Consider the following 15642-nt stretch of genomic DNA (forward strand, 5'->3'; position numbering starts at 1 on the left):
AAAAGTGAAATTAGGTCTCCAGACGTGTAGTTCAATACTTTCCCTCATTATTCCATGCTATTTTGAATCTCCTACTCAATTTAGGGGCAAAAGAAATCGAACGCAAAACTTTCCAAAGTTTCTTTTCTTACCTGACATGGTCAGAGAAGAGGAAGCATCCACTGCAGGTACCAGGGATGAGGAGACAACACTAGAGGATGTCCGAGTGGCTGCAGCTGAACGGCGCACGTGTCCAGTACAGAGGTCACTGGTTACTGGTCCAAACAGCTCCACGGAAACCCCAAGACTCTACCAAGTGGTAGTAGGTTTGGTAGGAGAGTGATGTCACAAAGCAGGCAGTTGAAAGGTATGAGAGAGCCAATAGGGAGGTCCGATCCCCAACAGGAAGGCGGGCTTGGGTGAAGAGAGTGTAGGAGAGCTAAAACAACACCTGAGTTTCTGAGCTCTGGGGAGGAAATCCTAGAAGACAGATTTACCTCCCCCAGGCTCTTCCATTAGGGAAATCATTGCCACATTTCTTACAGACGTTCATTAATACACTGAACTAAGAGTTACTTATATTCTACAGAGTATTCTATTTTATGTATCATATACTTAGAGCTATATAGATCTTCTTTAATTAATAATCCTTAGGAAGGAAAGAGCCATCTAGTTTGAACTATTACAGTTGTTCTGAAATCATATGTGTCTAATGAGTGAACTGATAGCAGCTTTTAAGGAGCCAAAGTAGGGATTAAGAAGCTCTTTTTGTAACTTGGTTCAAGAGTAGGGTGAAGTTTGTTGAGTGTACCTTGTGGAGAATGTTGTGGTCCAAGGCTCTTCTCTTTTAGTTTCTTCTCCTTGACTCCTACCTTCCTTGGGCTGGGCTAGGCTGGGGGCCAGGTTGGACTTGCGACTTAACATTTCTCTTCCGCTTTCTCTTTTTTTTTTTTCTTCCATTATGGGCATTGCTTCGAGGACAAGCCTTGATCTTGCATTGGACGTTACTTCCTGTCACCTTCCAGCAGCAGGAGTCTTCTTTTCAGTGCTTGATGCTTCACGAAATAGACTCTGCCCGTTGGCAGCAAATACCAGAGAGCTAGGAGACAGAGCTGGTTGCAGACCTTTCCTCTTCCAGCCTTTGGTTGCAATTGTTTGGCCCATAATTTGCTAGCTCTAGTTCCTTGGGCCACACAGGTATCCTGCCATCTCCAGCTCTTGTTATATGTGAGAGACATTCTGAACACTGTCCCTTTTTCTTTGCACAGAAGTATATACAGTGTGGCAGTTACTGTAATCTCCTCCGCCTTGCAAACAGCCACTCTAGAATCTTGGACCTCTAGGACTCTCTGTCTTGCATGCTTGGGGGCAAGGCCAAGCAAAATGAAGAGGAGAATAATTAGAGAAAGAGGAGGACGTTGGTGGAGAATTGGGAGCAGGTAAGGTGAAAGGGCACAGGAGAAAAGAGATGCATGTAGACTTTTTGGTTTCTGTGGGAAACAGGTTGACACACTTGGGCCTCATTTGGTATTAACAGAACAGAGAGTTAAAGATCTAAGTAGCTAGATAGTGTGCAGCAACTGCCATGAAGTCTGTACACTGAAGAGAAGAGTCTCACATCTAGTTTTCATTTTGTTTTATGTCATAGTACCTTATTTATAGCATTCACTGGTGTGTTTGTAGAATACAGATGTTTTCAAATGCTCTGGTTTTGTCTACATGGTTATCTCCTTGTCCTGTTTGTAAGGAATCCAACATTGTAAGACATATTGCATGTTTTTCTCTTGACGATTGTTGACCTTGAAGCGTCATGAACTAACTTGAGCTGTTGGATTCTGTGGAGAAACGTTCAAAAGGGTCTGTGAAAAAGGCACTGTGGTGAGTCGCATTATGCACCCGAGCGTAAGGAGCAAGATATCTGCCACCAGCCCAGCTTGGCCTGGATTGCCTCTGTTTTAGTTCCCCTGGTTAGTGCTTTTCTCCCTAACCACTCTTGTGACTGTGATAATGTGAGTAAGGGCGGAGTTGCTAATGATCTATGTGTGAGGTAAGCTGGTTTGAGGGAGGAAATCTATGGACCTAGTCATTTTCCTTGGTGGTAAGCTTTCAGGGGTGCAGAGATGGATCTTCCTGGGGCCTTTTCTGGTCCCAGGAAGATATCGCATAGATGGGACCTCCCAAGACACACATTGAATCTTTAGGCCTGTTTTTCCTATTATGAGGTACGAACGAGTTTCTTCACTGATGGGGATGATGCTTATCTGAGAAGAAATTGTGAAAGGTGGTGTAGTGTAGAGGTGTGGCTTAAGCTTTTAAGTTTTCCTCCAGGTTTTTCCCCTAAGCTTCCTACTTCGGACGGCCTACTTACATGATACTAGTAGGTGATGTCCGGCTAACAGCTTCCTAAATATACCTGCAAGCCAGATCAGTGTCTCTTTTCTCTGTATTCCCATGGAAATCAAGAGTCCCGCCGAATTTTCCATCGAAACAGTTGATTTGTGTTGTCTCTAGGAATTCTAAAGGGCGTACCGTTGCTTCCTAACCGGTGTCATTTGGGAGATCCGCCTCTGTACGTTCAAATGATTAATTTTGAGACTTTGCTCATGTGTGCAGTAAACCCTTGAATTCCCTAAGACCTTCCTTTCCTCCATCTCCTACCCCATTAAGCCCGCTTCAGTTCATCTCCTGAATTTCTTTGGAATCTGTCAGCCAGCTCTTCCTCAACTTCCTAATACTGAACTTGCCTGTCTGTTGCGATTAGGTCCTAACTGGTGTCCATATATCTTGTTTCCTTCCAATCCACTCTTCACACAAGAAACCTTCAAAGCAAGTTGGAACGTTGCTCATAAACATCGCTCACAAGCATTGTTTTGAGAATAGAAAACACACTGTTGGCCTTTAAGACTCTGCGTGGTCTAGAATCCTCTCTGCTTCTCTAGCCCCATCTTGTGCCACTTTTGCCCTCACTTTCTATGCTTCAGATACACTGAATTAACCTTAGTTCTCACTCATCTGACAGAAGTCAGTTCAGATACTATTTTTCACTGTGATTCCTAGCATTAAGGAATTTGATTATCAGGTTTTGTATGAGGACTATTTCATCAGGGGTACAGAAGTTCTGGCCATCTCTGGTTTTGGATATCCCTTATTTGTTGAGACCTTTGCGTTGTTTGGTTGCCTTTTGTCTGTTTTCCAGATGGGAAAACAGGAACAAGGGAAGTATAGGTTATTACTAGGTGGGGTTGAACAAGTGGAGCAGCAAACTGCAAAGCAGAAAGAAGAGGGACGTACTATAGAGGGATATGACTTCCATTCTCAAGGCGCCTGCATCCTGTGCAGGGAGACAGCCTAACATAAAATGTGCCTAACAACAAATATATTGACTTCTTACTAAAAATCTCCAGTTCATAGAACCGAGGGGTTTGTACCTTCTCCTTTAAAAGTGATAGTCCTGGGACTTCCCCGGTGGTCCCGTGGTGAAGACTCTGCGCTTCCAATGCAGCAGGCGTGGGTTCAATCCCTGGTTGGGGAGCTAAGATCCCACATGCTGCGCAGCCAAAGAAATTTTTGTCGAACGTTATACTCCTGTATTGTTGGCTTTAGTGGTTTAGATTTTGTTGTACTGTTAAGAAGATTTCAGTTTATTTACCGGGAACAAACAACACATAATGTAAAAATAGTTTCCCAGAAACGATTTCCATCATTCTCTTCCTCCCTTTCTCCCGCAGACTGGTGTTTCACCTTGACAAGTTCTCTGTCATTCCATAGGAAAGCTGTCTGGCTTGGAGGTTGCAATCCCAGGGAATTTTTCATCAGCGGGGAAGTCTCCATCACTACAGAGGAATCAAGGGAGAAGTCAGTCCCTGGTAAGTGAGATGCTCCCCCTAAACACCAACACAGCAGTCGTGTACCTTTCAAGGGGTTCAGGGGCAAGATGGGCAAGGCATTTCTACTAACTCTTCTTAAGGATCACGGACAGTGCCCTATGCTACGAGGTAAGCGGTGACTGCTGTAGTTCTTACTGGTGATCCTTTCCTGTCACTGATTCTCGGCCTTCTTTGTATTTCATAGGACTGTTGTCAGTCCAATACAAAATGAGTCTTATTTTTAAAAACCTGAAATGTTTTACAGAGCCTAGCATTCTCATATAGGGTCCTTTCCATTCTCCCCACTTTCCCGAGAGGCCAAGAACACTTCACACCATGAACTAGGAGAGGGGGTAGAGCCCTTTCTGATGAAATACATCAACAAAGACAGAGCCTTAGCCTGCTTGCTCTCTGGACAGGATCTCGGACCACAAGGTCTTCAATCCTGGTATAAATGAAGGAAGTGAGGACAGTTCAACTGGCACTCTGATAACAAGAGTTCGGAAACACCTTCCGAAGAGACTATAGCAGTAGATGAGGGAAGGGAGTGCTACAGTGTGGCAGTACAGGGGGAACGATCGGCTACAGCAGTGAAAAGTGTGGTACCGATTGGTGTGCTCTCGGGGTTCTTGTACATGTAGCATAGATGACCTCTACGGTGGCCCTCCCACCTTCCCACCTGCATTAGGTGTTCTTTTTTTTTGTAATTTATGTTTATGTATTTATTTACTGTTTGAACTTATTTATTCTACGTATTTATGTTTTTGGCTGCACTGGGTCTCTCATTGCTGTGCACGGGCTTTCTCTAGTTGGCGGCTAGCGGGGGCTACTCTCGGTTGCGGTGTGCGGGCATCTCATCGCGGTGGCTTCTCTTGTTGCGGAGCATGGGCTGTAGGCACGTGGGCTTCGGTAGTTGAGGCTCACGGGCTCTAGAATGCAGGCTCCGTCGTCGTGGCACATGCGCTTAGTTGCTGCACGGCATGTGGGATCTTCGCAGACCAGGGCTCGAACCCGTGTCCCCTGCATTGGCAGGCGCCACCAGGGAAGCCCTAGGTGTTCTCATATAGAGTCTAAAAACAGAGAGCACTGAGAGAAGGTAGTGGTTATTAAAGGCTCAGGATCTAAATTCTACCTGTCTCTACACCCCTTCCCAGCTGTCGATTTGACCCCATTTTTGAATGCTGACCTCATTGTTCAACTTTTCTCTGCCGTCTGTATACTCACCTTGAAAACTTGTTTCTGTGATGCGTTGAGCAGACACAGGGTGGCAGACTGCAGAGGTGGAAGCTGGTGGTCGGATATTTGTGGGCTGAATCTCCTTCAGTCCCATTCCCATTTCTGGTTGCCCAGAGGCCCTACTTCCTGTGTGTGACGCCGAGCCGTAGGATTGCGGGCAGGAGCCAAGTTCTCCATACAGTAAAGACCCCAGTGTGCCTTGGTTACAGTAATATACCTGGCTTCCTTCCTGGCAGGGAAGTGACAGGCGGCTATGCCCCTGCTTTGTTCGTGGGCCTCCTGATCCAGCAGTTCCCTTGGCTCTGCCCCTGTCGTCAGCTGCCCCTAGGATAACTCTGAGCCCTAGCCACTTCTCTGGTAGATTTCCCTATTCCCCCACTACAGTCACACCTGAATAAGGCAACTCAGACCTTTCAGAGATGTGTCCTGAACCTCTTGTTTTCTGAAATACCTATCTGGTGGTTGTGAGACTTAAGGCCAGCGTCCCCGAGAGACTTTTTCTATTTCTCCTAGTAAACCTAGACTCATCTTCTGTCACCTTCAACTCTACTCCAATTGTGTTCTTTCAACCCAGACCTCTGACCCTGCTTTTTACTTCTGCCATTTCATCCTCGCTCCTGCTTCCTTTCCTAAATCCATACGTCTCTTTTGGCCTTCCTAGCCCTGGGCCAAGTTCCTTCCTCTTTGCTCAGTTTTTACCCCTTTCCTTCATTCTCCCATCCAACTTTCAGTCCTTCCTTTCTCACGCCCCAGTTAGCAGCATCTGAAAATTCGAAAGGTTTGTTACTCGTCTATTAATTGTATTCCATTTACTTATTCAGTTCTATACCTGTCTTACCTGTGTATGGAAGAACAGCTGGTAGCCAAGGTGGCACCAAGAATCCTAGCAGCTCTCACTTGACGTATCCGTAGTAGTCGGCAATTTCCATTTCGTTTTCCCTCTCGGTGAAAAATTGCAGCTTGCCCGAAGAGGTGTATCTGGCAGCATTCTCCCGTTGTTGTTGAGCCCGCCTCTTCATGGCCTCTCGCTCTGGCCTCTGCTCTTGTTCGATGGGCTTTGACATGACTGGCTCAGGCACGTTGGGTTCCCTCCATGGAACTCGTTGCTTGCTGAAGTCTTGGAGTAGAAAGTGGGTTTGGAGCTTGGGTGGGGACTGGCGCTTATTCACAGCAGGGGGAACAGGCTCCCGCTGGAGAGGAGCGCCAGATGAAGTTTTGGAGGGTGCAGGCCTAGGAGCAGCAGACTGAGGGACACGAGGCTGGGTATGGTTGGGCCAAGCCGGTTGGGTTGGGTTGGTCACAGTTGGCTGAGCTGGTTTGGCGGGGCCTGGCAAAGAGGCAGGAGCTGGCTGGGATGAATTGGCTGCAGCAGGTTGAGCTGAGTCAGTAGAACCAGGCTGGGCACGGTAAGCCCCAGCAGGCCGATGTGAGGCCAGAGACTGTGGCCTCCGAGGAGCGGGTCGAGCTTGAGGCTTGTCCCAGGCAGAAAAAGGCAGAGGTATCAACTTGACCTTCCCAGGAGGAGGCCGCTCATACTGGGCTGGAGACGGACACTCTGTTTCAGCACTGCTGTCTGGTTTCTGGGCTTGGACTTGCGTTTTCTCAGGACCCTTCCCCTCACGTGGGGTATGCCGCCATGGCTGGATAGCTGGGGGTGGCTGGGGGTCTTTGGGGTTGCTTGACTTTCCCAAGAGCCGACAGGAAGAGAGCCCAGTTTTCGTCTCATTCTTCTTCCCCAGCGCATGAAGAACCTTCACAGACTCCAGCATGCGCACGCCAAGGGAGGTTCGAGGCTTTTGAAAGCTCTGTTGGAGAAGCTCAGTTTGGTGTTCCTTTCGCTTCGTGTGGGGGATTGCTGGCTTCTCTTCTGCCTTGACTTTGTTCCCTGACTGCTTGTTCTCCTCAGCCTTGTTTCTCCCTCTGGTCCTTTTGGTCTTTTCCTGCCCGTGGCTCTTAGTTTTGCTGATCTTTCTGGATGCAGCTTTCTGAGGTTTGCCTTGAGAGTGCTTGGCCGTGTTCACAGGAGCCCTGTCACTGACTGCAGCGTGGCATGTAACCACTTCTCCCCCTAACGGGCACTCTGGATTCTTTGGCTGGATTTTGGCCTTGGGAGCGCCACTGATAGGCTCAGAGGCTTTCTGTTTGTTCTTCCTGGGTTGATCAGAGGGAACCTTTATGACACTTGGCTTTTCCTGCACCTGATTCACCTTAATGGCTCTGGTGTCTTTAGCTTTGATCACGTTGGGACCTTGGGATTGATCAAGATCTTTCAAAGGATTAAAGAGCTGGGGAAGGTGAATATCCTCCGCCAGTGTAGTAATGTCTGCAAGACCACTGCTAGGTTCAATCCCATTTTCAAGTGTCCCTAGGTCCTGACGACTCCGGCTGTTCTCTCCCAGATCAGCATTTTCAGAACCAGGCTGCTCCTCTTGGCTGAGGGGATCGGTGCAGGCCAGCGGCTGGTGAATATCAGGGATTCCTAAAGGGAGTAGTGGAGGATCTTGGTTCTCTGTTGGGATCTGGTAGGCATCCAGAGGCTTTGAAAGCTTGGTTTTGATATCATCCACGTGCTTACTCTCTATTTGTCCCTGGCTTGGAGCTGGAGGCAGGGCCAGGAGACGCCTGGCACTCTGGACTGGAGCTGTCACTGAAATGTCCCCAAGTTCAGATGGTGGGTTACTCTCAAGTATGTGGCTGTTTCTGCTACTGCAGGACTTGGGGAGTTCTTGACTTTGTGTCACACAAAACGTCTGGCTTGGAGGTTGCAATCCCAGGGAATTTTTCATCACCAGGGGGGAGGTCTCCATCCCTACAAAGGGATCAAGGGAGAAGTCAGTCCCTGGTAAGTGAGATGCTCCCCCTAAACACCAACACAGCAGTCGTGTACCTTTCAAGGGGTTCAGGGGCAAGATGGGCAAGGCATTTCTACTAACTCTTCTTAAGGATCACGGACAGTGCCCTATGCTACGAGGTAAGCGGTGACTGTTGTAATTCTTACTGGTGAGCCTTTCCTGTCGCTGATTCTCGGCTCGCTTTGTATTTCATAGGACTGTTTATAAGTCCAATACAAAATGAGTCTTATTTTTAAAAACCTGAAATGTTTTACAAAGCCTAGCATTCTCATATAGGGTCCTTTCCATTCTCCCCACTTTCCCGAGAGGCCAAGAACACGTCACACCATGAACTAGGAGAGGGGGTAGAGCCCTTGCTGATGAAATACATCAACAAAGACAGAGTCTTAGCCTGCTTGCTCTCTGGACAGGATCTCGGACCACAAGGTCTTCAATCCTGGTATAAATGAAGGAAGTGAGGACAGTTCAACTGGCACTCTCATAACAAGAGTTCTGAAACACCTTCCGAAGAGACTATAGCAGTAGATGAGGGAAGGGAGTGCTACAGTGTGGCAGTACAGGGGGAACGATCGGCTACAGCAGTGAAAAGTGTGGTACCGATTGGTGTGCTCTCGGGGTTCTTGTACATGTAGCATAGATGACCTCTACAGTGGCCCTCCCACCGTCCCACCTGCATTAGGTGTTCTTTTTTTTTTGTAATTTATGTTTATGTATTTATTTACTGTTTGAACTTATTTATTCTACGTATTTATGTTTTTGGCTGCACTGGGTCTCTCATTGCTGTGCACGGGCTTTCTCTAGTTGGCGGCTAGCGGGGGCTACTCTTGGTTGCGGTGTGCGGGCTTCTCATCGCGGTGGCTTCTCTTGTTGCGGAGCATGGGCTGTAGGCACGTGGGCTTCGGTAGTTGAGGCTCACGGGCTCTAGAATGCAGGCTCCGTCGTTGTGGCACATGCGCTTAGTTGCTGCACGGCATGTGGGATCTTCGCAGACCAGGGCTCGAACCCGTGTCCCCCGCATTGCATTGGCAGGCGGATTCTTAACCACGGCGCCACCAGGGAAGCCCTAGGTGTTCTCATAGAGAGTCTAAAAACAGAGGGCACTGAGCGAAGGTAGTGGTTATTAAAGGCTCAGGATCTGAATTCTACCTGCCTCTACACCCCTTCCCAGCTGTCGATTTGACCCCATTTTTGAATGCCGACCTCATTCTTCAACTTTCTCTGGCGTTTGTTATACTCACCTTGAAAACTTGTTTCTGTGATGCGTTGAGCAGACACAGGGTGGCAGACTGCAGAGGTGGAAGCTGGTGGTCGGATATTTGTGGGCTGAATCTCCTTCAGTCCCATTCCCATTTCTGGTTGCCCAGAGGCCCGACTTCCTGTGTATGACGCCGAGCCGTAGGATTGCGGGCAGGAGCCAAGTTCTCCATACAGTAAAGACCCCAGTGTGCCTTGGTTATAGTAATATACCTGGCTCCCTTCCTGGCAGGGAAGTGGCAGGCGGCTCTGCCCCTGATTTGGAATCTGAGATGGTGTTCCCTGAGCAAGGCTGGCAGAAAGCGATGGATGTAGAGGGACCATGTTCTTGGCGTCTGAAGTTTTATCATACTGGGCTGCCAGAAACATGGAGGAGGCAGCTGTGTGGCGGTCAGTGAGTGCCAGAGTAAAGTCTCCGAGTGAAGAAGAATTCTTTTCAGTGCTTGCTGTGATGTCCCACTCAAGAACACCTGGATAGTAAGCAGCTGAAGTGGAGATCTGGCTGTGGTCAGTAACTCCAGATAACATAGTCGTGCTAGAATGTTGGTAAAGGTAGGCACTACCCATGAGTGTCTGGAAAGGGGTACCAGTAGCCGATGCCGAACTGACGGCAGGGGCAGAGACTCTGGAGAAGTTGCAGACACTTCGTGTTAGGGAAGTTGCATTGCTCACCACAGGAGGAGAATGCTGCAGAGAATTTAGAGTTCCAAGTAGAGATGGATGTTGGAAATTTTCTGTAAGAACAAGAGGGTCATGAAAAACTCAGGGAGGTTGAGAAATTCTCACTACGTTTGAGGAACGGCATCATCTGAAGGTTCTTGCTATCAGGACACCTCTACTATCACTACTTCCTGAGAAACCCAAAATCAGACAGTTGATGATGGCTGTAAGGACTGAGCAGTTTTCCACTCTTCTCTATTAACTGCCTGTGCTCCCATCTTGGGCACAGACGGGCAGAAGAGCCAAGTGGTGTGGTTCAGAGATTGTTCTCTAGGCTGGAAGCAACCTTCTCCCTGCCCTGTCTTTCCCTTCAGCCTGCACTCGTATTGACTTCTATGCTATTTCCTAGACTGGAAGCATTTTAGAACTAGGAGGCCCTTAGAGAACTTCGATGTTCTCAGTCTCATTTCGTGAGTAAGGAAACTGAGGCTCAGAGAGGTCGGGTTGACTTGTTCAAGTTCTCTCATTATGTTAGTATCATTACCAGGTTTCAGAACCTAAGTATCCTGACTTCCTTGCCAGGACTCCACTCTGAGCATGATACTGCCAGAAAGCAGGAGAAATAGAACTTATAATATAGGCATTTTTTTTGTCCATTAGAAAACAGTACGGCTATTACCATGGTCGTCTTCAGTGTCTCCCTTTGCTTGTGCAGTTCCCACGCTATTACCTAGAGGTGACGTACAGCTCAGTCCAACTGGTGAATTGAAAGAGTCATTTTTGCCCTCTTCAAGCCCGGTTTCTCATCCTACCTCAAAATGATTACCCGAAAGTGGATTTCTTAAGTGCTTTTGGAAAGGGAAAAGTTATCTGATTACTTCAGATTCCTCACCTGTAAAGTGGTTATAACACCACCACCAATAATAATAGCAGTAATAATTAATAGATGAATAAGCTGATCTGTTGCGTATGATTTATATGGAGGAAGATACAATAAGTTCTAGAAAGACAAAGAAAAATCATGACAAGCATATTACGTTAACGAAAAAGAAATCCATAGATATTAATGAAAACTGGGGTATGTGGCAAGTATCGAAGCCTAATGAATTTACTAACAAATGGCATTCTGTACCATCCATGCAATATTATGAAAGTGAATTTTGCCCACTCTATTTTAGTGAATACTATTAACCAGAAGACACGATGGAGGTGATAGAGGTGAATGAATTCCTAGCCAATGCATACAGACAGAGAAGGTATGTCAGTAAAAAATGCATAACAAGCAACAGAATGCAATAAATGTGCATGTATAGGTAGCCACAACACATATAGACAAGTATTTCAATGAAAACCGGTACGAAGCAGACAGCAAAATAATAAGTGTAAAAGAGTTTCATTATTGTGCTCCTTCATATTTTTACCCAGCAAGTAAGAGGTATTAAGCCTAGGAGAAATATATATTTCAATGAATATAGCTTATATAATAAGCAGAAAGGAAGCTTAAAATGTATCAGGAAGGTTTTTGGATTTATCCTAGAACTTAGATTAGAATCATCTTCAGCATCCAAGAAGATGGCATCCCAAAACCTCAAAAAACCATCATGCCTAGAATCCAATTAAAAAAGATTTTCAAATGTAAGAAAATCCACAGGACTCCACAATATGGTTTTCGATAAACGTGGATGTTTGTTTGTTTTGTTTCTTTGGCCGCGCCGCGTGGCCCTGGCCGTGAAAGCACCGAGTCCTAAGCACTGGACCGCCAGGGAATTCCCTAAGTGGGGGGAATTAGAGATGTGGGGCCTGACTTTTTCTTCTTCTTCTTCTTCTTCGGTAGCTAAGATCTACAAGCGAACGATGGCTGTTGATCAATGTGCTCTCTGTGTTAGGAAGGAAATAACTGTAAAAATGAAAAGCAGCCTTGCCTTAGAACCTACATATCACACCAAGGAAAATAGTCCTTCTGATTCAATTTAGAAGATATCACTTAAAATGTTGAATTGGTGAAATGTCTACCTAGTTTAAAAATTAGAAAGAATAAAACACTGAAAAGCAGCCCCCTAGATAACCACTGTGGTTGCTTGTTTATAGGAGGCATCATTTCTAAAACGTATTTCTAAAATGTTTATATTCAAAACTGTCAAGTGGCCAACTGTATTCAGAGAGGCAATAAAAGAAAGAAAACGGAGTATGACTTTTCTGATAAGCTGCCTTTCCCGGTGATCCCCTGTTCTGGCCTTACTTTCCTTCTTAAGTCTGTTAATGTAAGGGTTTGCTACCATCAACTTGGTTTTGCCCTGCTCTGAGCAGGTTTCCCTCTGTGCTGTTTCTGCTTTAATTGAAAATCTTTGGTTCCCATCAGCATTCCATTGCAAACTCCGTTTTTCTTGAGAGCTCCTCTATGCTTTCCCTCTTCATTCTTACATTTTCTCCCATCTCTTGGTGCCTGTTGGCCTGTGCTAATGAAAACCGTCCTAAACTTCCTTACGCTCGACTCTGTGCCTCCCTGTAGAGCCCAGTACTCTCCATCCTCTCTCCCTATTCTCTCTTTTCAACTAGTCGAAATCCTAGTGGAGGGAGACCATTAGAGATGAAACATCTTGGTATATATTGCTAGTTTTCTATGTCCCCTGGCTTTTCTGTGTTTCTGTTGAAACACTCTTGAGAAGTGTCTGATTTCGTTTTCTACATGGGTACCCTTTAAGGCTCAATACTGGAAAAGAAGGGGATCAGAGTGATCAACCCAACGTGGTATCCTAACGTAACAGTTAAGGAAAGCAACAGGCTTTGTGAGACAGCCAGTGATTTGTCCAAAGTCACACAGATAGTAAACGTCAAAGTCAAAAGTGAAATTAGGTCTCCAGACGTGTAGTTCAATACTTTCCCTCATTATTCCATGCTATTTTGAATCTCCTACTCAATTTAGGGGCAAAAGAAATCGAACGCAAAACTTTCCAAAGTTTCTTTTCTTACCTGACATGGTCAGAGAAGAGGAAGCATCCACTGCAGGTACCAGGGATGAGGAGACAACACTAGAGGATGTCCGAGTGGCTGCAGCTGAACGGCGCACGTGTCCAGTACAGAGGTCACTGGTTACTGGTCCAAACAGCTCCACGGAAACCCCAAGACTCTACCAAGTGGTAGTAGGTTTGGTAGGAGAGTGATGTCACAAAGCAGGCAGTTGAAAGGTATGAGAGAGCCAATAGGGAGGTCCGATCCCCAACAGGAAGGCGGGCTTGGGTGAAGAGAGTGTAGGAGAGCTAAAACAACACCTGAGTTTCTGAGCTCTGGGGAGGAAATCCTAGAAGACAGATTTACCTCCCCCAGGCTCTTCCATTAGGGAAATCATTGCCACATTTCTTACAGACGTTCATTAATACACTGAACTAAGAGTTACTTATATTCTACAGAGTATTCTATTTTATGTATCATATACTTAGAGCTATATAGATCTTCTTTAATTAATAATCCTTAGGAAGGAAAGAGCCATCTAGTTTGAACTATTACAGTTGTTCTGAAATCATATGTGTCTAATGAGTGAACTGATAGCAGCTTTTAAGGAGCCAAAGTAGGGATTAAGAAGCTCTTTTTGTAACTTGGTTCAAGAGTAGGGTGAAGTTTGTTGAGTGTACCTTGTGGAGAATGTTGTGGTCCAAGGCTCTTCTCTTTTAGTTTCTTCTCCTTGACTCCTACCTTCCTTGGGCTGGGCTAGGCTGGGGGCCAGGTTGGACTTGCGACTTAACATTTCTCTTCCGCTTTCTCTTTTTTTTTTTTCTTCCATTATGGGCATTGCTTCGAGGACAAGCCTTGATCTTGCATTGGACGTTACTTCCTGTCACCTTCCAGCAGCAGGAGTCTTCTTTTCAGTGCTTGATGCTTCACGAAATAGACTCTGCCCGTTGGCAGCAAATACCAGAGAGCTAGGAGACAGAGCTGGTTGCAGACCTTTCCTCTTCCAGCCTTTGGTTGCAATTGTTTGGCCCATAATTTGCTAGCTCTAGTTCCTTGGGCCACACAGGTATCCTGCCATCTCCAGCTCTTGTTATATGTGAGAGACATTCTGAACACTGTCCCTTTTTCTTTGCACAGAAGTATATACAGTGTGGCAGTTACTGTAATCTCCTCCGCCTTGCAAACAGCCACTCTAGAATCTTGGACCTCTAGGACTCTCTGTCTTGCATGCTTGGGGGCAAGGCCAAGCAAAATGAAGAGGAGAATAATTAGAGAAAGAGGAGGACGTTGGTGGAGAATTGGGAGCAGGTAAGGTGAAAGGGCACAGGAGAAAAGAGATGCATGTAGACTTTTTGGTTTCTGTGGGAAACAGGTTGACACACTTGGGCCTCATTTGGTATTAACAGAACAGAGAGTTAAAGATCTAAGTAGCTAGATAGTGTGCAGCAACTGCCATGAAGTCTGTACACTGAAGAGAAGAGTCTCACATCTAGTTTTCATTTTGTTTTATGTCATAGTACCTTATTTATAGCATTCACTGGTGTGTTTGTAGAATACAGATGTTTTCAAATGCTCTGGTTTTGTCTACATGGTTATCTCCTTGTCCTGTTTGTAAGGAATCCAACATTGTAAGACATATTGCATGTTTTTCTCTTGACGATTGTTGACCTTGAAGCGTCATGAACTAACTTGAGCTGTTGGATTCTGTGGAGAAACGTTCAAAAGGGTCTGTGAAAAAGGCACTGTGGTGAGTCGCATTATGCACCCGAGCGTAAGGAGCAAGATATCTGCCACCAGCCCAGCTTGGCCTGGATTGCCTCTGTTTTAGTTCCCCTGGTTAGTGCTTTTCTCCCTAACCACTCTTGTGACTGTGATAATGTGAGTAAGGGCGGAGTTGCTAATGATCTATGTGTGAGGTAAGCTGGTTTGAGGGAGGAAATCTATGGACCTAGTCATTTTCCTTGGTGGTAAGCTTTCAGGGGTGCAGAGATGGATCTTCCTGGGGCCTTTTCTGGTCCCAGGAAGATATCGCATAGATGGGACCTCCCAAGACACACATTGAATCTTTAGGCCTGTTTTTCCTATTATGAGGTACGAACGAGTTTCTTCACTGATGGGGATGATGCTTATCTGAGAAGAAATTGTGAAAGGTGGTGTAGTGTAGAGGTGTGGCTTAAGCTTTTAAGTTTTCCTCCAGGTTTTTCCCCTAAGCTTCCTACTTCGGACGGCCTACTTACATGATACTAGTAGGTGATGTCCGGCTAACAGCTTCCTAAATATACCTGCAAGCCAGATCAGTGTCTCTTTTCTCTGTATTCCCATGGAAATCAAGAGTCCCGCCGAATTTTCCATCGAAACAGTTGATTTGTGTTGTCTCTAGGAATTCTAAAGGGCGTACCGTTGCTTCCTAACCGGTGTCATTTGGGAGATCCGCCTCTGTACGTTCAAATGATTAATTTTGAGACTTTGCTCATGTGTGCAGTAAACCCTTGAATTCCCTAAGACCTTCCTTTCCTCCATCTCCTACCCCATTAAGCCCGCTTCAGTTCATCTCCTGAATTTCTTTGGAATCTGTCAGCCAGCTCTTCCTCAACTTCCTAATACTGAACTTGCCTGTCTGTTGCGATTAGGTCCTAACTGGTGTCCATATATCTTGTTTCCTTCCAATCCACTCTTCACACAAGAAACCTTCAAAGCAAGTTGGAACGTTGCTCATAAACATCGCTCACAAGCATTGTTTTGAGAATAGAAAACACACTGTTGGCCTTTAAGACTCTGCGTGGTCTAGAATCCTCTCTGCTTCTCTAGCCCCATCTTGTGCCACTTTTGCCCTCACTTTCTATGCT

At 46.0% G+C, this 15642-nt stretch overlaps 1 protein-coding gene across 1 annotated transcript in view; it reads left to right on the forward strand.

Annotated features, from left to right (window-relative positions):
* Nucleotides 1-3707: 3707 nt before the first annotated feature.
* Nucleotides 3708-15642, forward strand: part of LOC309622143 (uncharacterized protein) — a gene marked incomplete at its 5' end in the record, with an annotated part of 101653 nt that continues 89718 nt past the window's right edge. The window contains one exon of the mRNA XM_082409291.1: nt 3708-3845. Within this exon, the coding sequence (XP_082265417.1) occupies nt 3708-3845 (138 nt within the window). The remainder of the gene's footprint in view (nt 3846-15642) is intronic.

The sequence above is a fragment of the Balaenoptera borealis genome (genome assembly GCF_965194805.1).
Source record: "Balaenoptera borealis genome assembly, contig: HAP1_SCAFFOLD_1622, whole genome shotgun sequence".
NCBI lineage: Eukaryota > Metazoa > Chordata > Mammalia > Artiodactyla > Balaenopteridae > Balaenoptera > Balaenoptera borealis.